This window comes from Theropithecus gelada, chromosome 10 (assembly GCF_003255815.1).
Source record: "Theropithecus gelada isolate Dixy chromosome 10, Tgel_1.0, whole genome shotgun sequence".
NCBI classification, from domain to species: Eukaryota; Metazoa; Chordata; class Mammalia; order Primates; family Cercopithecidae; genus Theropithecus; species Theropithecus gelada.
The window spans coordinates 79,731,731-79,756,836 of NC_037678.1; the positions used below are offsets into that span (position 1 = coordinate 79,731,731).

The 25,106-nt window shown below is 37.3% G+C and overlaps 1 protein-coding gene across 2 annotated transcripts in view; it reads left to right on the forward strand.

Moving 5' to 3' along the window:
- The window catches only part of PLCB1 (phospholipase C beta 1), a 753,090-nt gene that overhangs the window by 248,972 nt on the left and 479,012 nt on the right, over positions 1–25,106 (forward strand). For both annotated transcript variants that reach the window (XM_025399458.1, XM_025399457.1), the window contains exon 3: positions 1,577–1,645. In XM_025399458.1, the coding sequence (XP_025255243.1) occupies positions 1,577–1,645 (69 nt within the window). The remainder of the gene's footprint in view (positions 1–1,576; positions 1,646–25,106) is intronic.

The following is a 25,106-nucleotide window of genomic DNA, read 5'->3' on the forward strand; positions in this document are numbered from 1 at the left end:
CCACCCTTCATCCCACAGAGAGGTGTATCAGGTGCTCTGTTGGACCTGCTGTGTGGGTTTGCATTCGAGGGGTGAGACTTCACCTTTTATTTGGCCCTTATTACAAGGCAATTTTAGGTGCAGAAAAATAATCAGATCAGTTTGCACCAGACATTTGGAACTGGCAGCAGCTGTTTGAAGAAGCTACCTAAGAGCAAAAGGTGCTGGTTCTTAGGGAGCTTGGCCTTTAAGACTTTAGAGCCACTCCTATCCAGAGGTTCTGTTGGCAACTGAATTAGGACACAGTGCCTCCTGCTGGGAGAAGGGGACTCGATGCTCCATCCAACTTGCTCATTGCCCAGGAATCATAGTTAGGACATCTGGAGTCACTTTAAGACAACTGTTCGCTGCACCACAGTCCTACCTGGCTGGTGGTAGAGTCCACTGTCTAATGCAGCAACCTGTGTGTGTCACAAACCTCATGGCTCAGTCGCCTTAACCAGACATTCAGGGTTTCCATTCTTTGGCCCATATTCCTTTCTGGTGTCATCTCCCATGACTTCTTGTCACATGTTCTATGCTCTAGCCAAATGGAATACTGGATGTCCTCCCATGTGAATCCGCTTCCATCCTTCTACAACACCACTGTGCCTGTACCTTTGCAGTTCTCATTCCTGGATGCTTCTCTATCCTTCTCCCTACCTCCTTTCCCTGTAATGTTCTCTGTCTCTAAGTGTCTAAAGGCCACGAATACCTCAAGGTTCAGCCAAAATCTCTGGGCCTTTCTCATCTAGGCATTTGCTCATATGTTCCCCTCCAACTGGGAGGAACCCCCTCCCTACTTATTTTTTCCAAGCTTAATGATTTCTCATAAACTTTTCTCTGAGCTCCTAGGAAAAAAACCGTGTTGTCTTTGCTGCCCCCCAACCATGGTAGTTGATTTTAAAATTGTCATTAACACATTCCCCCCGTCTTACACATACACATTTCTTTACACTCCTATTTGATAACAGGTCCATCCAGGAAAGCAATCATATCTTGTACGCCTTATTCCCTAGAGTAACTTGTGTATTACAGGTGTTCAATGATGGGTAATGATTAAGTGAAAAGGGTATGAGGTATGTGTGCAAAAGGCTGGTGGCTGTGGGAGGCAGATTCGTATCTCTGCCTTGGCCAGATAAGCTGGGTATGTGTGTGAGCCGATGGGAGCATCTCACTCTGTCCTCCTTCCTAATCCTTCTCTCTACCGACATACCCTCATACCCTCACCTATGCTCAGTGACTCCCAGGATTATATTCATCAGGAAGAACAAGAAGACCTGATTCATCATGATTTAGGAATGGCCTTTAGGATAGACTGGGGACATAACCACAAACTTTTTGCTTTCAAAATGTATAACTGAGCAGTTAGCAGTTAGCTGTCTTTTTGTTTCCATTCTAATTCAATTGAGAAGTGATGTAAGAGGAAAGAAATATCCCAACTGCAGAGAAGTCTTCAGTCAAGTCTCAAGATAATTTTTAAAGTGATGTCAATAATATAAAACAAAGAGGAAAGATCTGTGTGGTTGCTTAATGATTTCACGTTTTTGCCTTCCAGGAGACGGAGCTACTGGATCTCAGCCTTGTCAAAGATGCCAGATGTGGGAGACACGCCAAAGCTCCCAAGGTAGGAGGCTGAGTGTTGTGCATTCACCAGATGCTGCCTTGATTGTTTAGCTGTGTCACCATATCAATTAATTGCCCCAATTAAAAGTTTCCATGTTGTAGATGTTGTAAAACACAATAGCCAGTATGCCCTAAACACTTTCACTTTTATTAAACGATGGGAACAATGAACAAATATGTGGGCTCTTGAACAAAAGGGGTTTGCTTTGTGTCCTCTAATTTTGCCTTTGTTTGAAAGAACAACAACAACAACAATGCCCAGGTTACTGGGTAATTCTAAATGATTACAAAGTACTTGAAATTATTTGAAAAAATCTTTGAACCTCGTAAACATATGGGAACTAACCATTAGACATGATGAATAGAACTCCCATGTTGAAATGCTCTGCCATTGAAATGATTCCATCCACCATGCCAAAAGGTGTATGGTCTTAATTCTGCAAATGTTACTAGTAAAGATCAGCATACTTTGGGATGAATTGTGTGCAGTGTCATTTGTTTTGGTTTGAAAATCTTAACTGAAGAAATATTCAAAGAAGTGTTTTCAGTCTATTTTTTGAAGATTCTTTTTAAATATTGGATGAAGAACATAATTTTTTTAAGCTTAGATGATCTGGTAGGATATAGTAGCAGGATATGTTGACTTGCCATCAAAGTTAAAACTATTCTTCATTTTATTTAAAATTTAGTACTTTACATACTTCATTTCTGGCAGAGAGGGTATTGGCAGACACAGAAGTACAGTTGCCATTTAGGAGCTCAATGCCTCTTTCCATAATTGATATAAAACCAGCTATTTTCTATTTGAGTGTCTTCCCACAACTTTTGTTTTATCTTTTAAAAGTCAAAATTCTTTCTCTGACATTAAAATGATCTGTTGCTTTGGAGATGCAAGACAAAAAAATCACCTGGAATAATTATTCTTCAGAGGCGTAAAAAGGCAGTAGGTGCCAGCAAATTCTATGACACAGCAAACACACAGCTGCTATGCTTTTTTATTTTTTTATTTTATTTTATTTTTTGCTGAAAGGGTTAAAGTGATCTATGGTAAAATGTAAAACACAAAGATTTTTAGAAAGAAAAATTAGAACTGTATTCAGGAAGGCTTCTATAAGTGTTTCATATGAAACTAGTCTCTTATTTACATTTAGCTCCTTAGTAACATGGAATTTCAATAGTTTAGCCTCTCAGTTTTGTATCAGACTTACCATAATTAATGCTTTGTTGATGATTCAAAATTGCTCACAGTTTTTAGTATAAGAAAGAATATTTTTTCTTCTTCCACCAACAACATTTCAGCCAAATTTCATATAAGCCTGTTAGCTCCAAGAACTATATTGATAATGTAGCTATGAAATTTGTCTTTGAACCTAAGTTTATTGGCCTAACTTGCAATTTCAATATCGATATTAGTTAAAGACAGTTGCCGACACTGCATCAGAGCCCCCTTTGTCTCCAGGCATTGGGAGTCAAAGTGAATTCTGCTGCCACATGGAGGGTTTCTTTCAGGCTTGGATCTGTCTCTTTTATTGCAGTACACAGCTTGCTTATCAGTTAAGTGTTTCGTTTATGGATGTAGTTTGATAAATGTCTACTGAACAGTGACAAATGAACAGAAGTAGCGCCTGTACTGTGCTCAGCTGATAAACCACTGTTAGATCCTAAAATGCTTCTCGTGAGGATGGATTTTTAACACTCAGAATACTCTGACTTTGACAGCTTTTCTCCATCAACTCTTTCTTGGAGGGACTGATTGCTTTCTCTTCGGATTACCTATGCTCCTGGCTTCCTTTTTCCCCTCCTATTCCTTGCTGATGTTCAAGAACCTCACTCTCCTTTAACATTTTCAAAGCCTGGTTCTATTAAATATTACCTGTGTGGCTTTCCTGAGACTCCAGCTTCTTCCTCATTGGCTAAATGGTGATGATAATGATAATAATAAGTGCTTGAAATGGTTGCTATAAGGATTAAATGAAATAATTCATTAGGAAACCTTTAGCACAGGAGTTCTCAAATTTAACTGCTCATGGAATTACCTGGGAAACTTTCAAAAATGCTGATGTGTGTTTTCCGCCTCCAGAAATGCTGGTACCATAAGAATCAAATTGATACAGGTGTGGTGTGGGCATGACGCATTTGAAAAACAAATTTGCAGCAAAATTTGAGCACCACTGCCTTAACTTACTATTGGTGTATAATAAGTACTTACTAACTATTAGTGAATATTGTTGGTAGTAACATTGTTGTTTTAGTTATCACTGAAAAATTCAAGTCAGAATTGTAGAATGCCACTTTTCATTTCAGTCACTTAATTTGGAAAAGTTTATGTCAGCAAGAGGAATCAGAGGAGGGGCTTATCTCAAAGGGAGTTGTGGATTGACAGGCAAGAAAGAAGTTGCTATTACTATCAGTTTAAAATCTTCAAATTTCCAGAGAAAACCTCAGCTTAAATTGGATAAATAAAAATATAATTTATTGAAAATGACTGGAATGTATTGAAAATTTTAGTGGAATTGCCAGGTTCAGGTGAAGTTTCATTCCACTGCTCAGTTAATGTCACCAAGGACCAGGTGCCTCTTTTTCTTCATCAGTATGCCATCCAAGGTTCTGGAAGGGGATCTGATATGGCTTGGCTATGTCCCCACCCAAAATCTCATCTTGAATTGTAAATTCCCATCATCCCCATGTGTCGAGGAAGAGTCCAGGTGAAGGTAATTGAATCATGGGGGGGCAGTTCCTATGCTGTTCTCGTGATAGTGAGTGAGTTCTCACGAGATCTGATGGTTTTATAAGTGTTTGGTAGTTCCTCCTGAGTTCACTCTCTCTCCTGCTTCCTTGTGAAGAAGGTGCCTGCTTCCTCGTCATCCTCCACCATGACTGTAAGTTTCCTGAGGCCTCCTCAGCCATACAAAACTGTGAGTCAGTTAAACTTCTTTGTTTCATAAATTACCATCTTGGGAAGTTCTTTATAGCAGTGTGAGAATGGACTAATCCCGGGTCCTTTTCCATCTTCGGTTTCCCCTTGGATACTACCGTCTGCATACCACCCTTGGCAGCTCCTGGCCTCCCCACCTAACAGTGTCATATGGGGTGGCCCCAAAGAGAGACTAGCTGCCCATCAGAGAATTGCATCATGATTACAGTATAACTACCATGTAGCAGAAGGTGTATGGCCTGCAAGAGGAAAACTAGACCATTGAGTTGGTTAGAACAAAAGCAGCAGCAGGACTTAAAATATTAAAAGTATAAAGATATCAGGATAAAGTGAAGAAAGCTTGGAAACTTAGGACAGAAAGGCAATGTAACAAAAGGACGGATTGAGTGCAAGACTTTCTGCGGAGGCTTATAGACCATAAAGGAAGGAAGAACATTTGTGAAGCAGATATTTATCAAAATACCCAGGCACCCCACAAATATTTATGTCTATATTCATATTATTTTTGTTTTTTACAGAATCTCATTACATAAAAATTCAAGATCTGGTTGAAAATGAACTGTGTTTTGTGCCTGCTGTAATTTGAAATAACATTTATAGGAAATGGAAAAGCTTCCATGTGTTACCCTGTTTATGAATTTAAATGTCAACACCCAACACAATACATGCAATTCCAGATCTTCTTTTCTGTATATAACCTTTGTTCAAGTTGCCAGTTTTAGAATTTCACATTAGAGAGAACTTGGGAGATCTTTATCCAAATGTAATAACCAAAAGAAAAGAAACACAGTATCCTTTGAAATCTAAAAGGTGCTTACTTTCTTTTCTTGCTCTCTCTCTCCCTCCTTCCTGCCCTCCCTGGTTTTGTGAAGCACATGTAAGGGCAAGATGCTGTGGTATATATATCTTGTCTGTGCTTATACATGTACTTTCTGGATCGTCACTTCAAAAAGATCTTTGCTTTTAAAAAGAGTGTTTATCACTGCGGCCTCTGATCTATTAGCAGTGCCTGACCCATCAGATCCATTCAGTGGCTCATGTGCAGCTTCCATAAAGTAAAATAAACTTGATGAGAGTAGAAAATAAACTTGTCTTGTACAGAGCAAGTGGTTTTGTGAAACTTTTTTCATGTGACTGTATGTTCTGAGTCACAGCATAAAGTGTAATTTTTACTGTGGGCAATACATATCGGAGAAATTTTAAAAGTGATGCTGAACAAGATCATTTCTTCATCCTCATGATTCTCAGCATGTATTGAGTGCTTAGTGGTATGGAAAAGTGGGGAAAGTGGAGATGTGGGTTCAAGTGCCAGCTTTGCCATTAACAGGCGTAAGGAATTTGTGCTGTCTGCCGGCACCTCTACTTCCCCATCTATGAAATGGGGCATGGGATACGTGGTTTTAGGTATGTAAGTTCCATTAGCCCTTGATTCCAGCTTTTAAATTGAGAAGTTAAACACCCATGGCTTTCCACCTTACAGATTCGAAAACTAATGTTGAGTAAGTTTACGTAACCTGAAACTTCTTACCTTCGTCATACAAACCAAGTGAACCAAAAAAAAAAAAAAAAAAGATCACACTCTAGCCAAGGTAAGGTGCTATGCCAACAAAAAGGATTAAACACTTGTGTCAAGCTTCTTTATGTGTGGCTTCTCAAAAGCGTTCTAGGATTGCTTTTGGACACCACAGGGAGTGACCTCACGGTCACAGAGGCTCTCCCAACTTTAGTACATGAAAACTGTGTGCTGCCAACTTCCAGCTCTCAAGAATGCATGCAGCAATGTCATTGAAAAATATTTTTATAGTTATACAAAATAAACTGCTTGTTATGCTGATCTGACAACTAGTTTATTCTATTAGTAAAGGGCAGTTATGTCAGATATGTAATGTTAATTTTAATGTAGATTCTTTGTAAATATCTAGGCCACAATTAAATTCTAGGTGGTACGTAGTATCATCAGAATCACATAAGGTAGATTAGGGTAAAATCAAATTTTAAAAATTGATTAGGCTTTCTTTCCTAATCTCTACATAAACGTGACAGCTTTTTTACTTCATTCTTTTATTGATTAGACAGAAGTCATTGAGTGACTGTTTCTGCCAGGTACTGTTACAGGCGCTGGAAAACAGCAATGAACAAAAAGACAAACAGCTATGCCATCATATAGCATTTTATTTAAGAGTGAGGAAGTGGTGGTAGTTTTAAAGTAGGTTTTAAAAAAAGAAATCTGCTGGGCATGGTGGCTCACACTTGTAATCCCAGCACTTTGGGAGGCCGAGGCGGGTGGATCACGAGGTCAGGAGATCGAGACCATCCTGGCCAACACAGTAAAACCCCGTCTTCTGGCTTGTAGGGTTTCTGCTGAGAGGTCTGCTCTTGGTCTGATGGGCTTCACTTTGTAGGTGACCTGGCCTTTCTCTCTGACTGCCCTTAACATTTTTTCCTTCATTTTGACTTTGGAGAATCTGAAAATTGTGTGTCTTGGGGTTGATGTTCTTGTGGAGTATCTTAGCGGTGTTCTCTGTATTTCCTGAATTTACATGTTGGCCTGTCTTGCTAGGTTGGGGAAGTTCCCCTGGATAATATCCTGAAGTGTGTTTTCCAGCTTGTTTTCATTCTCCTTGTCCCTGTCAGGTACTCTATTCAATTGCAGGTTCAGTCTTTTTACATAGTCCTGTATTTCGTGGAGGCTTTGTTTGTTCCTTTTCATTTTTTTTCTCTAATCTTGTCTGCATGCCTTATTTCAGTAAGGTGGTCTTCAAACTCTGATATCCTTTCTTCCACTTGGTTGATTCAGCTATTGATACTTGTGCATGCCTCACGAAGTTCTCGTGCTGTATCTTTCAGCTCCATCAGGTCATCGATGTTCCTCTCTAAACTGGTTTTCTAGTTAGCAGCTCCTCTAACCTTTTATCAAGGTTCTTAGCTTCTTTGCATTGGGTTAGAACATGCTCCTTTAGCTCAGTGGAGTTTTTTATTATCCAACTTCTGAAGCCTGCTTCTGTCAATTCATCCATCTCATCCTCTGTCCCATTCTGCATCCTTGCTGGAGAGGCATTGAGATCCTTTGGAGAAGAAGAGGCACTCTGGCATTTTGGGTTTTCAGTGTTTTTTTATTGATTCTTTCTTGTCTTTATGAGTTTGTTTAGTTTTGATCTTTGAGGCTGCTGACCCTTGGATGGGGTTTTTGTGGGGAATTTTTGTTGTTGATGTTGTTATCGTTGCTTTCTGTTTGTTTGTTTTTCTTTCAATGGTCAGGTACGTCTTCTACAGGGCTGCTGCAGTTTGCTGGGGGTTCACTTCAGGCCCTATTCATCTGGTTTGCTCTTGCACCAGGAGATGTTACTCAAGGAGGCTGGAGGATAGCAAAGATGGGTGCCTACTCCTTCTTCTGGTATCTCTGACCTCAAGGGGCACCAACCTGATGCGAGTAAGATTGCTCCTGTATAGGGTATCTGACAACCCTGTTAGAGGGTCTCACCCAGCTGGGTGGCATGGGGAACAGGATCCATTTAACGAAGCACTTTGACTGTCCCTTGGTGTAGGGGATGTGCTTCGCTGGGGGGAAATCCACTCATCTGGGTTGCCTGGATTCCTCAGAACTACCAGGATGAAAACCTAAGTCTGCTGGTCCACAGAAACTGCAGTCACTCCTCCCCCTGGGGCTCAGGTGCAGGAAGATCACGGTTCTTTCCCTGAGCCTCTGGCTGAGTTGGAGTTCCTGCAAGGAGGTCCCACCGAGTGAGACAGGATGAGTCAGGGTCAGGCTGGAAGAGGCACTCTGACTACAGTCAACCACAACTGGTGTGTTGGGCTGTGGGGGAATCTCTTGGGACCAAGCTGCCCAGCCTCCCTGGTCCCAGGAGGGGAAAAGCGTGGCCTGGAGCTGTAGAGATGGATGCCACCCTTCCCCCACCCAGGGAGCTTCGCATGACAGGCAGTTATGAGTCCCAGTGCTGGCTGCTGCCCCTCCTCTAAGGAGTTCGAATGGCTTAGACAGCAGGCAGCCACAGCTGTGGTGCTGGTGGCCCCTCCCCCTGGGAACTTGGCAGGCTTAAGCAGATTCGAGCTAAGAGGCTGTTGAGAATCTGCACAGCTCTGGGGTTGGAACCCTAGGCCCCAGTGGTGTGGGTTCACGAGTGCGATCTTCCAATCCATGGGTTGCACAGTTCCGTGGAAAAGTGTGGTTTCCCCAGCTGGGTAGCACACTCACTCACTGCCTTCCTCGGCTGGGGGGTGAGGGCTCCCCTGTCCCATGTGGCTCTCAGGTGGACTGCCACACCACACTGCTCTTCCTTCCTCTCCATGGGTCATGCCAGCTGCCTAGTCAGTTCTGATGAGAGAACCTGGATATCCTGATTGCTGGTGGAGGATTCGCACACTATTATGGTTCTTTTCGATGGAGCCTCTGATGGCTGCTGCTCCTAGTTGGCCATCTTGGCCCTGCCTCCCCGTTCAAGTTTTATTATAAGATTGCAGGAAAGCAGTCACATCTTTAGATTCTAATAATAATTCTTGTATTCTAGCAATTACTACAACAACTACAGTGACTTTCTCCATTGAAGTAAAGGCATCCATGAGGATTGGAAACAGCTTCTTCCAAACTCCTCTTAATATTGATATTTTGACCTCCTCCTATGAATCATGAATGTTCTTAATGGCATCTAGAATGGTGAATTAAGGTTTTCAATTTACTTAGCATACATACATCTGAAACATCCCTATCTATAGCAGTGTAGCCTTACCTAAAGTATCTCTTGAATAATAAGATTTGAAAGTCAAATTTATTGATCCATGGGCTGCAGAATGGATGTGTTAGCCGGTATAAAACAACATTAATCTCCTTGTATATTACCATCAGGGCTCTTGAGTGACCAGGTGCATTGTCACTGAGCATTAATATTTTGAAAGGAATCTTTTCTCAGCATTAGGTCTCAACAGTTAAGCTTAAGGTATTTAGTATACCATGCTGTAAACAGATATGCTGTTATCAGACTTTGTTGTTCTATTTATAGAGCACACGTGGAATAGATTTAGCATAATTCTTAAGGGCCCTAGGATTTCCAGAACAGTCAATGAGCATTGGCTCCCACTTAAAGTTACTAACTGCCTTAATGCCTAACAAGAGAGTCAGCCTGTCCTTTGAAGCTTTGAAATCAGGCAGGCATTGACTTCTCTGAAGATATGAAGGTACTCGATGGCATCATCTTCCAACAGAAGACTGTTTTGTCTACATTGAAAACCTGTTGTTTGGTGTAGCCACCTTCATCATTGATCTCAGCTAGATCTGGGTAACTTGCTGTAGCTTCTCCATCAGCACTTCCTGCTTCACCCTGCAATTGTATGTTATGGAGAAGGCTTCTTTCTTTAAACCTCATGAACCAACCACTGCTAGCTTCATACTTTTCTTTTGCAGCTTCCTAGCCTCTCTCAGTTGTCGTAGGGCTGAAGAGAGTTAGGGCCTTGCTGTGGGTTAGATTTTGGCTTAAGGGAACATTGGGGCTGGTTTGATCTTCTATCCAGATGGCTCAAACTTTCTCCCTATCAGCAGTACGTTTGCTTTGCTTTCTTATCATTTGTGTGTTCACTGGAGTAGCAATTTTAATTTCCTTCAAGGACTTTTCCTTTACATTCACAACTGGGTGGCTGACTGTTTGGCACAAGTGGCCTAGCTTTTGTCCTATCTTGACTTTTGACATGCCTTCCTCACTCAGCTTAATCATTTCTAGCTTTTGACTTAAAGTGACAGATGCATGAATCTTTTCATTTGAACACTTAGAGGCCATTGTAAGGTTATTAACTGGCCTAATTTCAATATTGTGTCTCAGAGAAAAGGGTGGCCCCAGGAGAGGGAGAGAGATAAGGGAACAGTTGGCCAATGGAGCAGTCAGTACACACACAACATTTATTCATTAAATTCAACATCTTATATAGATGCAGTTCCTAATGCTCCAAAACAATTACAGTGGTAATATCAAAGATCACTGATCACAGATCACCATAACAGATACACGAATTATTAAAATATTCTGAGAATTACCAAAATGTGACACAGATACATGAAGCATACACATGCTTTGTAAAAATGGCACCAATAGACTTGCTGGACTCAGGAATACCACAAACCTTCAATTCGTAAAAACAAACAACAAAAAAACCCCCCACAATATCTGCAAAGCACAATAAAGCAAAGTGCAATAAAATGAGGTATGCTGGTAGCTATTGAAAGTCAAATCCATAGAGATAGAAAGTTGCATGGTGGTTGCTGGGGCTGGGGGAGGAGAAAATAGGGAGTTACTGTTTAGTGGGTACAGAGTTTTCGTTTGAGAAGATGAGAAAGTTCTAGAGATGGATGGTGGTGATGGTTGTACAACAGTGTGTATCTACTTAATGCCACTGAACTGTACACTTAAAAATGGTAAATTATATATTGCGTATGTTTTACCACGTTTTTTAAAAAAGAGGAAGAAACTGAGAAGGAGCAACCAGTGAGGAGGGAGAAGAACCAGAAGAGTACATATCCTGGATGCCTAAAAAATATTTCATGGAGGGAATCAAATGGTGAATTCAGGTCAAATGATGAATTTCCTTGTAGCTTTTCTTTTTTTATTGAGACTTCACTTTGGCACACTAGTAACTTTACTAACGATACCCTTTTATATATGCTGTAAATATTTTCCTTATATCATGACCATTTCCTGCTAATATTCAAATTAGGCCATTTATTTAAGGGTTGTCAAATCTCAAATAGCTCATCATAGAATCTGGATGCCAATATATAAATCTCATAATGAGCTGTTATTTGGATGTTATACAACAGTGGTTTCAATGAATCATCCATGAGGCCTGGAGTTGAAATGAATGCTTTATTTATTGTCTCCCATTGCTGATTATAAGCTGTTTCCCTGATTTTGTACAGATTTCACCATTATGTGAAGTCACAGTCATAAAATTTGGTATAGATATTTGAGGTTTAGGAAAGAAGAAGAAAACTCTTTACACCACAAAATAAAGGTTTCTCCTTTTTTCTCCTGCTTGCTAAGGAGATCAACCTTTGACTCTTATTCTTGGTTCCAACTATTTCTTAATTTACCTAACATGCTTCAATAGTTTTTTTTGATTTGCTTTTTGGTTTGTTTTGTCATTCTGTTACTATAAATGTGTGCTTATTTATATCTTTACTAAATGGAGCAAAATAGGGCTAAAAACTTACTGAATGATCTGTGTGTGTGTGTGTGTGCGTGTGTGTGTGATGGTTTTGACAGCTATTCACATTTATCTTTAGATGTAAATTATATGGCATAGTTCCTTTTTTATGTTCATTAAATTCCATAGATGTCAGTGGTTTCCTTGGAAACAAAAACCTTTATATAACTAGTCAGAGATTTGGTAGCAGAAATACCAGGATGCTGGCAGGGGTTCAGGGGTGGTTAAGGAATGGTTCCCTTGGTAGATATTTGCATTTAAAACTCTTCTGGCTTGTCTCCCTGCCCCTTACCATCATGGCCATTCAATAGTGAACAAGAGAAGATTTTTAAAGCTACTATTAAAATGTAGAAATTTTCTTTAATGGCTAAAAGCTTTTTACTTAAAAAAAAATCGCAGATATGCTAAGTCTTTTATGGGATGGTATAATTTCCCAAATTTGAGAAGAGGTTGCTGTATCTCCTATCAACAGTTAAATTTGCATGTTTAGGCAATGCCTACATTTTTCAGTATATATGGTGTCCATTTGTAAAATACAGTGAACTGAATATGTGTGTGGTCAAATCAAGATTCTATATCATTTATAATGGCCAGCATCGGTCCTATTACCTTATTGCCAAAGGGTTCTAAAGGACCTGGAGAGGTTGTAGAGAAGGTAAGGGAAAGGTCACGGTTCTGTTCAACGGTAGTAGGTGAAAGGCCTGGCAGCCAAGATCATTCTCATGGAGGCCCAGAGTGGACCTGTTGTTGAAGACAGAATTAGTACCATGAGTTAATCAAACCCAGGTCTTTTCAGAAGATTGTGACTCATTTTTATCACTGTCCCTCTCTGGTGTAATTTCAACATAAATCCAATTTGTTCTACATGCAATGGTACATAGTTGCATTTTGGAAACATTTCTCAATTTCAGTTCTTTTAAATGCAATTATGCGCCATCTTGTGGACATATCCGATATTAAATTCTTGAATTAATTCTGCATAGTGAACTGCTCTTTAAGCCAGGGTTTTCAATCATGGGTACTAACATAGAGATATGAGAAGCACTTGGGGAGCTTTTAAAATCCTGATGTGCAGGCCACACCCCAATCAATTAAATTGAAATGTTTGCCGTGGGACTCCAACACTGATATTGTCTTTAAAGTTCCCGAGAGATTCCAGTGTTCAGCCAAGTTTCAAAACCATTCCTCTAAGTAAAAAGAGTACCAGCTTAAATGGATGATTTCTCTTTTGAAAATAGAGATTTTACACAGAAAAGTATCGAGAATTTTCCTACAAAATATGCTTGTCGAAAGGACCACTTTTCAGTCTAGTTTTCCTTAAACTTGACCACTATACTTAATGTAGAGAAGTATGCCACGGAACTTGTATCAGTCTTCTCTGGTAACCACAGCAAAGTACCACAGGCTAAGTGGTTTAAAGCTTAAACAACAGAAGTTTATTTTCTCACAATTCTGGGAGCGGGAAGTCTGAGACAAAGGTGCCAGCAGGGTTATTTTCTTTGGAGGCCTTTCTCTTCGGCTTACAGATGGCTGCCTTCCCCGCGTCTTCACGTGGTCCTTCCTCTGTTTCTATTCCTAATTTCCTCTTCTAATAGGGAACAAGTTGTATTGCATCAAGGCCCACCTTCATGAATGTATTTAACTTAGTTACCTCTTTAAAGCACTATTGCTAAATACTGTTACCTTCTAAAGTACTGGGGGTTAATACTTCAACATACATATGTTGAGGAGACGTAAGTCAGCCCTTAACAGTGTTCCCTCGTTACATGACAAAGCCTAGTTTAGGATTTGCTTCTTTGTAAGAAGCAGCAGTGTGTGATTATTTTGTTGTTGGTTTAATATAGAAAAGTAGATTTTTTTCTTTATAATCAATACAGTGGTCAATGTGGATAAAACTGCATAGTCAGAATCATTTCAGAAGTACACATGCTTGTTTTTGCAGAGTGGCTTTAGTGCAGAATATGTTGATTTGGTATTATCAGCACTAATTTCTGCATGCCCCAGGGCACCCAGTATGTATCTTTGTGTATTGTAAGTGCCTATAAGAGTATAGTTATTAAGGGCACAAGCTCTCAGGTCAGAGAACCAAGCCACAACGCCAGTAACAGGCTGTATAATCCTGCAAGTTATATTACATCTCTGAGACTTAGTTTCTTCACCTGAATTACAGGAATAATCTCCATGTTTATGTCATCTAGTTGCAGTAAGGACTCAATGACAAAATGCACGTAAGGCACCTAACACAACTGTCACATCCATTGTTTGTCTAAATACATTTTAGCCATCATTATTAAGTAAATAAAATATATAACTTACATGTATGTGATGTAGTGGGGAAAAGCAAGTTAAATAGGCATAATTTAACTATTTACAGTAGAATTCCATGCACTAATATGGATCATCACTAAGAGACTTATACTTTTGTAGCTGTGGCGTTTAAACCTACTGATTAAAATCTAACTTCTATGTATTAGCTATAGAAAAATGAACTTGAGGCATGTTTATCTTTGCAGCCAAACAACTACCCCCAGAGAACTATCACAGCAATATTGTCATACTAAGACTTACAGTTCTTATTTAGAAAACTGTCTAGATTTGCCAACAGTTAAATAGATTTTCCAACCATCAAAATAATTTTAGAGCAATTTACTTTCAGTTAAGAACATGCCGGTATCTTTTTCTGCACTATGAAGTCATTGAAGCAAAATCCAAAGCACTGTTTTGAAATGGAATAACAAGGTTGGGGGTCAGAGAGACCCAGATTCAAACTCCAGTACACTTATTAGCTGAGAGAACCCAGGAAGGTTTATTGGTTTCTCTGTGAATGATCATGCTTGCTGTATTGATTTGTCTTGCCAGTTGGATTTTAACTGATAATAAGACATAAATCATAATGTTTGATACTACTTACTTCCCTATGGACCTTAAGTTCACTTTTCTTCTTAATGTTCCGTAAGACTGGTAAATAATGAAGTGTGTATGTGTGTGTGTGTATATATAACTTGAACATCCTCTATATATACTACATGTATATTGCTTGAACTTCCTCAATTTTGGAGATTGGGTTATAAACTAATGTGGCATGTATTTTGATACATGTTCCAACAGGGGAAAATACTGGGATGTAATTCAACAAAAGAAACATTGTGAAATGGGAATATTCTCTGAAAATATGGAGTATATCGTTACAATTCCTTTTCGGCCTTATGACTTATAGTAGACTGGGCACTGTCCTGGTTTTCAGGTCACGGAGGTGCTATAGTTTGAATGTTTGTGTCCCCTCCAATATTCATGTTGAAACTTAATCGCCAATGCAATAGTATTTACAGTTGTGGCCTTTTGGAGGTGATTAGGTGATGAGAACTCCTCCCTCATGAATGTGATTAAGGTCCTTATAAAAGAGATTTCACACAAGGTTCAGTCCTTTTTCCCTTCCTCCTTGGCCCATCTGAGGACACAGCATTCGAGGCACCATCTTGAAACAGAGAGCATCCGCACCAGACACGGAACCTATCTACGCCTTGATTTTGAACCTCCCAGCCTTCACGTCTGTGGGAAATAAATTTCTATAAATATTTCCCACCTGACAGATCTTTACTTATAAATTGGCCAGTCTGTTTGTTATAGTAGCACACATAGACTAAAATACTAGTTTTTAGTTTGGGTACTGCAGCTGATGGAATAACCTGGGTAGAGTCATACCATCTTTTAGGAATCTCACCTTCCTCATCAAAAAATGAAGGAGACAAGCAAGATGATCCCTGGGGACTAAAGGTAACATTTGTATCCGTCATAGGGCTATTGTGAGAATTAAATGATACACATCTCTCAAATGGATTTGGCAGCCATAATGTGTGATATACTAATATTAATTTGTGAGCAAGTTGGGTAGAGTGGAAGGAAGTTAGGAATGTATACCAGTTTATTCTGAGAAATTTGTTTTGTCATCTTTGAATGGGAAATGGCTGAAAATTCTTAAATTCCTTCAATGTACCATAAAAAAGTGAAATCCTGTTATCACTGCCCTTGGATGTGTTGCATGGCACATAGTAGGTACTTTCATAGATGAAAGAATTCTTTTTTTTTTTTTTTTTTTTTTAAATAAATAAATTTATTTATTTATTATTATTATACTGTAAGTTGTAGGGTACATGTGCATAACGTGCAGGTTTGTTACATATGTATACTTGTGCCTTGTTGGTGTGCTGCACCCATCAACTCGTCATTTACATCAGGTATAACTCCCAATGCAATCCCTCCCCCCGCCCCCCTCCCCATGATAGGCCCCGGTGTGTGATGTTCCCCTTCCCGAGTCCAAGTGATCTCATTGTTCAGTTCCCACCTATGAGTGAGAACATGCGGTGTTTGGTTTTCTGTTCTTGTGATAGTTTGCTAAGAATGATGGATTCCAGCTGCATCCATGTCCCTACAAAGGACACAAACTCATCCTTTTTTATGGCTGCATAGTATTCCATGGTGTATATATGCCACATTTTCTTAATCCAATCTGTCACTGATGGACATTTGGGTTGATTCCAAGTCTTTGCTATTGTGAATAGTGCTGCAATAAACATACGTGTGCATGTGTCTTTATAGCAGCATAATTTATAATCCTTTGGGTATATACCCAGTAATGGGATGGCTGGGTCATATGGTACATCTAGTTCTAGATCCTTGAGGAATCGCCATACTGTTTTCCATAATGGTTGAACTAGTTTACAATCCCACCAACAGTGTAAAAGTGTTCCTATTTCTCCACATCCTCTCCAGCACCTGTTGTTTCCTGACTTTTGAATGATCGCCATTCTAACTGGTGTGAGATGGTATCTCATTGTGGTTTTGATTTGCATTTCTCTGATGGCCAGTGATGATGAGCATTTTTTCATGTGTTTGTTGGCTGTATGAATGTCTTCTTTTGAGAAATGTCTATTCATATCCTTTGCCCACTTTTTGATGGGGTTGTTTGTTTTTTTCTTGTAAATTTGTTGCATCACGCTACCTGACTTCAAACTATACTACAAGGCTACAGTAACCAAAACAGCATGGTACTGGTACCAAAACAGAGATATAGACCAATGGAACAGAACAGAGTCCTCAGAAATAATACCACACATCTACAGCCATCTGATCTTTGACAAACCTGAGAGAAACAAGAAATGGGGAAAGGATTCCCTATTTAATAAATGGTGCTGGGAAAATTGGCTAGCCATAAGTAGAAAGCTGAAACTGGATCCTTTCCTTACTCCTTATACGAAAATTAATTCAAGATGGATTAGAGACTTAAATGTTAGACCTAATACCATAAAAATCCTAGAGGAAAACCTAGGTAGTACCATTCAGGACATAGGCATGGGCAAAGACTTCATGTCTAAAACACCAAAAGCAACGGCAGCAAAAGCCAAAATTGACAAATGGGATCTCATTAAACTAAAGAGCTTCTGCACAGCAAAAGAAACTACCATCAGAGTGAACAGGCAACCTACAGAATGGGAGAAAATTTTTGCAATCTACTCATCTGACAAAGGGCTAATATCCAGAACCTACAAAGAACTCCAACAAATTTACAAGAAAGAATTCTTATGTATAGCATTTAACTTATGTAAAAAGTGGCAATTAAGATAGTAAAATATTTGCCACTTAACAAATATTTGTTAATGATGAAGTAGAGTTTTCCAGAACTCCTGAAATTAATGTTGATAGAGATTTCAAGAAGATAGAATAGCCTAACTAATTAGACAGTTTGTTTGTTGATGTTTAAAGGTGAGACAAGACCACTGAGATTAAAAGATCAGAAAATTCTCTTCACACACCTAATACATTTTCTCTATACCACCTGGTACTTCTGTACTCAAATGCTGCTTGATTTTTAAATTTATACCCAAGCATTACTGATTTCAGGTAAGACCAGAGGGCTTGGGAGAAGAATTTGCTCATCACTGCCAGCCGTGAATGGGCATAGTTTTGTGAACAGTTATTGTATTTTTTTCCTCAGGTATATAGAATACTTTTATCAAAACCAAAACTCACTATTTCTCCAAGTGAGTTCCTTGGAATACTAATAGATGTTATAACAATGTCATCTAGGTGTGGTGGCTCACACCTGTAATACCAGCACTTTGAGAGGCCAAGGCAGGATTGCTTGAGGCCAGGAGTTTGAGACCCAAGGCCGTATATCTTAAAAAAAATAGCTGGATGTAGTGGTGCATGCCTGCCTATACTCCCAGCTACTCAGGAGGCTGAGGTGGGAGGATTGCTTGAGTCCAGGAGTTTAAGGATGCAGTGAACTGTGATTGCACCACTGCACTCCGGCCTGGATGACTGGTCAAATAAGTTTGGGAAATGCTAAGTATTCCTTTATTGCAGGATTTCTCACAGGTTTTGATGTGTTGGACATGGGTTAGTGTCACCTCTTTCTTTTTCCTTTAACTATGGGTCTCTTGGTCACAAGCATCTCATAGGATTAATATAAATGTTCTAAAAACCATTTGTTATGAGGTTAACCACGCTTAATAAACCAGGACACAAGTTTATGAGTGATGCTTATCTTCACAATAGTGCAGATCCTAATTAAAGATGTTTAGAGAACAGGTTCTTAGGTGATCGAAACCAGAAACGTCTTTCTCATATCTCTTGATAATATTAATATAATGTTGAATTTTGTCTTGTATTGTATTATGATGTTTTGAATTTTAAACTTTGCTATTTGCATTATTCCCACCTAATTTATTTTTTTCAATTCAAGACCTTAGTTTATGACAGAAAACCATCAGCATTGCCCACATATTACTCAAAACACAAGAATTTCATTTATTCCCATAGGACCTGGAATCTACGCTGGCATTTAGACAAGCCTAAAGCCTAGTGCAGCACTGCAGTGAGATTCCCTGTCTACTCACAACTATTTCTAGAGCCTATTTTTCTATGGTTCTACATCTTATGACTTATATAAAATCGGTACTACTTGACCTTTGTGGAAGGATTTTAAGTCAAGGTAAACCTTGAATTGAGGTTAGATTAAAAGTGGGTAGGACTTACTTAGGGAGCAATAACTTTTAATAGTCATAGTTTCTTTTTGGTTCCTGGTGTGTGTATGCAGAAAGAAAGAAGTCTGATGATTCTCTGGTTCATGGGAGTTGACTTTTATGCCCTGAAAGGGAGGCTTTGCTTCTGTATCCTCACACTGGGGAACAGCAGTGGTTAAGAGGCTCCACCAGGATTACCCATGTGGTCATAATCAAGTTGCTCAACTTCATGTCTTGCTTTCTTCATCCATAAAATGAAGTTAATAGTACTATTTCTCAGGGTTATTGTGAGAACTAAAGGCCATAACAAATGTTTCATAATAGGAAATCTGTAAGTTGTAGTTACTGTTATCCTTAAAACTACAGGTCATTAGTGCATATGTTTAATAGGCTTGAAGTTGTGCCATTATTTGACAAGTTAAACTCTTGGCTGCATCATCTATATTCTCAATGTTTTTCTTTAGGTATTTTCATTTGCCATCTACAGTATATAGGCTTCTATCTGGCAAAGTTTTCACTTTTAATGGTATCTTTAACAGTATTTTTCAAAAACTTTGAGTATTACTCATATTTCAAAAATAGTAAGGTCATGTTAAATTTTTACATAAATTGTTTCTTCCTAGACTATTTCAAGATTTGTAATATCTGGTTAAAATTGTTTAGCAAACACAATTTTTCTTTTTATGAATGTTAATTAAAAATTAAATTTTACTGTCTTTAGTTGAAATGTCATTTTGTATCTATGCATGAATTACATTTTCCTTGATTCTTATAGTACCTTAGTGTAAATAAATTTAGTAAGAGTTTAAAAAGAACTTTCATTGGTCGAGACACATACAAATGGTATGGGAAATTCAACACCTATTGACTTTATTACTTTTGCTATAAATAAATCTCTACTGTCAAAAGCAGTAGTTAATGAGACATTTATTTTATTTAATGGATCTCTGAAACATGTTTCTGTGTTAATCAATTTGCTTGCAATTTTGTTTGAAGATTAAAGATTCTTCAGAAGGCATTGTCTACATATTATTACTTATAGATACCAGATGAAAATCTAAATAAAATTAATTTAAGATCTCTTATATTAGTTCTGTCCTACACATATACCAAAGAATGTGGAGTGGCTGAATAAGGAAAATTAAATTTTAAGTTTACACAATTTTAAAGTCAATAATGCTTTCAAATAAATTATCTATACATAATATTGAAAAGGAATAGCTCTTAGAATATCTAAAATAAAAATAGATGATTGAGTGGGATATTTCACATGAGTTGGTGGTTGATAAAACTTTCAGGAAGTATGTTAAAGAATAACTTGTGTAAGTAATAGTGAACTAGACTCAATATTTAATTTTATGCTCAGCTGCTCAAAATTTAATGGTTTGAGTTGAGAATTCTTAAGTCAAATAATTTATTTGAAGGATATTGTAGAGCATTTGAAATACTGTGAAAGTGTGACTGGAAATCTGTTTTTCCCATTAAAAAAAAAAACAAAGTAAATTGTTATTCTAGACTATAAAATATAGAAAGTCATAATAGATGGATACACTCCTCTGTAAATATTTTTTCCCTGATACTTAACTGTACCATGTTATTCTAAATTCTTTCCGGTAAATGCTTACAACTGTTCCAAGTGTCTGGAAACTCATCAAGCTTCTTTTAATCATGTCCCTCAAGTGTTTGGCTTGTAATTTACTAATATTCATGCCCTATTTAGATTGTAAACAGAGAAACTACAAAGTTGTAACAGAAAAGTAATATATTGAGCTGAATCATGCCTTACTTTTGTAAGTTGAGCTTGTTTCTCTGGCAACAAGATATTAGATAATAAATCATATATCTAAAACCATGTAACTACAGAAGTGGGGAGCTGAAAGTTCAGAATTATCATCTGACTGTGTTGATGGCATCTTTGCCTCAGTTAATAAGGTGTGACAATGTTGACTCAAGGACAGAAATTCAAGCTGTAGTGGATCCAAGGGGATTCAAAATATTTCTTTTAATCCTAACAAAGCATATTGCTTTAATGGCATTAGTTGGTATTAGTTGCATGTGGCAAAAAATTTCATACGCTATTAATCCTAGCACTACATTGCAACACTAGAATTATGTGTCCTTGGCCTTAAATAAATTATTTGGTTGTATGATTGAGAAGAGAAAAACCAATTATTTTAGAGGGCAGTCTGAATTATTGCCTTAATAAAGGTTCAATTTCAAAAAATGGGAAGTTGCACAGTTCAGTTTAAAAACAAGGTGGGAAAAGTAACAGCAAGTGAGTCTTTAATTTTGTCAATATCTGAAGCTACTATTAATACAGAAATTTGCATTGAAAAAACATTCAACTAAATAAGTTGCCTTCATGGTTTAGTAATTCTAGATATATACAATCGTGTGTTTATTTTCCCAAAGATCAAACTGTGTTCATCTATATATTTGCATACATAACATATTAAAGTTTTCTCATCTAACACGACATTGTAAGCATGGCCATGATTCTAAATATTTTTAATATTTATCAGTTTTATAGGTGAAAAATAATGCATTGATTGGAAATCATATTAACTACTTACTATTTACTTTTGAATAGACAATTTCTGTTTTATTTTTGCTATTATAGGTAAATCTGAAGCAGATATCTCTTCTTCATTTGGCATTTTTATTCTTTGGTATTGCCTCAAATTGTAATCCTAGCAGTGAAATTAATTCAATCCATTATTACAGGTTTCTTCCTCATTTCCTCTCCTTTCATGTATTTCTGTTTTTGTATAGTGGCAATTTTGATTCCATACTTCATTAATATATTCACTTCTTTTTCATAGTCTACACAAAATAATTCTAGAATAAAAACATTGGTGCTACTAATAACAAGTCCACTAGAGAAAATCCAACATTTCTTTGCAGTTATCTTTATTCCTTATTGTATGCTTCACTAAGAAGATATACTCCAAGATTATTAAAATTATTTTCTATAGAGTTCTATTATTTATTTGCTATACATTTAGATTTATTTATTTATAGTTACATTCAATTTTGGAGATTAAAATGCTCTATTGCTTTTATGAATTTTACATTTGGAAAGCATAAAATATTCCTATGGTTCAAAATTCAAAATTATGTAAAGAAGAATACTCAGGGAAGTCACTCCCATCCATATCCTTTCACCCTATTCCCACCCACCTTGTGGTTTTCCTTACCATGTTTCTGTTTGCAAAAATAAGGAAACACACACACAAACACATACCCAGCTACCCAGTCCTCTCATCTCATTTAATAAAAAGTCCATCTTTGCCCAGTGAATTGAGACACCAGTTTTTTCAAAATATATATAAAATGCCTTAGTCTTTCTTACACAAAATGTAGCATTCTATCTATATGCTTCTATAGGTTGTGTGTTTCACTTAATGTAACGTCAATACTTCTTCATGTTGGTCATGGGAATCTTTTTCATTCTTTTGTACAGCTGCATATTGTTCCACTATATGGAGGTTCTGTAGTTTTTCAGTCTTCTGTGGATGAGCATTTAGGTTATTTCCATTATTTTTTTTATTATGTGTAAGGCTACAATTAAAAAAAAAAATGCCTTCCTTTACATATGCAAAAGTTCAGTTTCAGGATAAATTCCTAGATTTGTTTGTTTTGCTAACATCTTCATAGACTTTTTCTTTGTTTAGTTTTTACCATTTTCTACTCCCCTTGCAATGTATTACAGAATCTTTATTCACATGCAGTCTCACTGCAAAGGACATTGATAAGTTTGTTATTTTTGCCATTTTGGTAAGAAATGTGATTAACACATTTTTAACTTACCTTTTTCTTACCTATGCATGAAACTAAGCATCCTTTCACATGTTTAAGGACCACGTATGTATATACATACATATATTTCTAAAACATATATAAATCGGTATTTATACACACATATGCCTTAATAAAATATATGTCATATATTTTAATATATCATAATATATGTCTTAATATACATAAATATGTCTTAGTCACTTTGGACTCCTATAACAAATTATAAATATGTCTTGATCACTTTGGGCTTCTATAACAAATTACCATAGACTGGTGGCTGAAATGAAAACATTACCCACAGTTCCGGAGGCTGGGTAGTCCAAGGCAAGGTGCCAGCAAATCTAGTGTCTGCTGAGGGCCCACTTCTTGGTTTGCAGATGGCTGCATTCTCATTGAGTCCTCACTTAGGGGAAAGCAGAGAGAGGGAGTGTTGACTCTCTAGTCTCTTTTTCCAAAGATACTAATCCCATTTTGAGGGCTCCACCCTCATGGACTTCCCAAAGTCCCTACCTGCAATACCCTATCACATTGGGGTTTAAGCTTCCATCTATGAATTTTGAAGGGAGACAGACATTCAGTTAATAGCACAATGCTCATTTGCGTACTTTGCACTTTTTTTTTTTTCATTTGGTATTTGGTCCTTTTATTTCCGCCTTGATTTTTTTTAAGCTCTTTATATATTAGGAGAATTAGCTCTCTATCATACCCTAGAGGTGCAAAAATGTCCTCCCAGTTTATTTTTTCCCTTTTGATTTTGCTTTTGGTGTTTTGTTGTTTGCTGTTGTTGTTGTTGTTTCTGCCTTGTAAGTTTTTGTTTTGATTTTTATCTAGTCACTTTATCAATATTTTATCGTATTGCTTTTGGAGTTTGAGTCACAGTTAGTAAGTCTTTATTCATGCCTAGTTTATAAAGCAAATTCACCTATAGATTTCTTTTTCTAGTATGACTCCATGCTTTTCCATTTTGGAGCATCTTGGAGGTATTTTTTTGTTTGTTTGTCATGAGGTATGAACCCAATTTTATTTTTCTAACTTACTATTCTTTCATCCTAACACTATCTTTTTTCAGAACATTTTTTGCCCTATCCTGGTATCTAGGTGTTCCAATAAAATTTATTTAAAAGTCCAGTTGTATATCTCTTTTTGTTTGCTATCCAGTTGTGCCAACATCACTTATTTAAAAGTCTGTCTTTTGTACTACTTATCAAAAAGTCCAACTTTTGTCTAGGTGAGTTGAAATACTACCTTTTTGATGTATAATGTTTCTATGGGTATCTGGATCTCCTTTTGGACTATTTTTTACTATTTTGTTGTTCAGTGTATCTATTAATGCTTACTGAAATACTTTAAGTTCAAATTCTGTAAGGGAAAAGTGGATTCTTATTCTAGAATAATAAAACAATCAGAAATTATCAGTTTTTACCAACCCGTTATATCAAATTTTACTCTCAGTACTGTTCTCTCCTTTCCAACAACCACCTCCCATGAAAAAACTATTTTTCCCTAAGACAATTTGTGTTTGTTTCATATATTTTATGTAACTAGAGAGTGCAATTTTCTAGTTTTCAAAGCTTTATTTATTTTTACTTTATTTTTTCAAGTTCCTAGAAAATGACAAAATCATTACTCATTAAACAATTAGCAATATCTTGTAGATTTACCCACAAAGTCCAGAAAATAAAAATAAGAAAAAAACACTTGTGGTTACTCTGCCTTTTAAACTTTCATTTTTAGAAATCCATGCCATCATATAAGTTGTTTGTTCTATAATTTCTGAGCTCATTTTCTGTAAAAATAACTCCTGTGCATTATTCATGTTGACAGGCCCTTTAAATAACCATAAAGCCTGTGGGAACAGATTAATGCTGCATCTGCCCTGTGCTTTTTAAGTCTATCATTTTTATGGAATGGAAATCTTACATAATGCCAGAACTTTTCTGACATTGTCAACTGCTTGTGGTGGCATAGGGAAGTACCTTAGCTGCACTACGTGGGTGACAATGTCATATTTCCTGATTGGATTTTTATCCGAGAAGGGTGAGAGCTGTCAGTTTCACTTCCTGTTAGAAAGATATTCTAAGTTGAGTAAGTTTTCCTTTAAGTGAATTGTCACAGGTAGCAACTATCCGAGTCTGTATATTCTATTCTTTGTGCCAGAATTTTTCTTACCACTGATTACCAGGCACATAACCACTCTGGCCATTTATGACCTTTGGGAAATTAAAATTAAAATGATATTAGCCCATATGGGTAGCAGTGGAATTGGTCTGATTTAATGTTTTTACATTTTCTTTATTTTTTGAAATAAGTAATGTTTACATCTACTAAAAAGTAATTACAACTATTAAAGGTTATCTTATTAAAAAGTATTTCCCCTTCTCCCCTGTTCCCTTCCCCTGCGGCAAGGATTCATAGTATGTTTTCATTTCCCAGAAAACTTGTAAATGATGACGTGCTCTCAAATGCTATTTAAACTTAGCAATATGTTGCAGAAATTA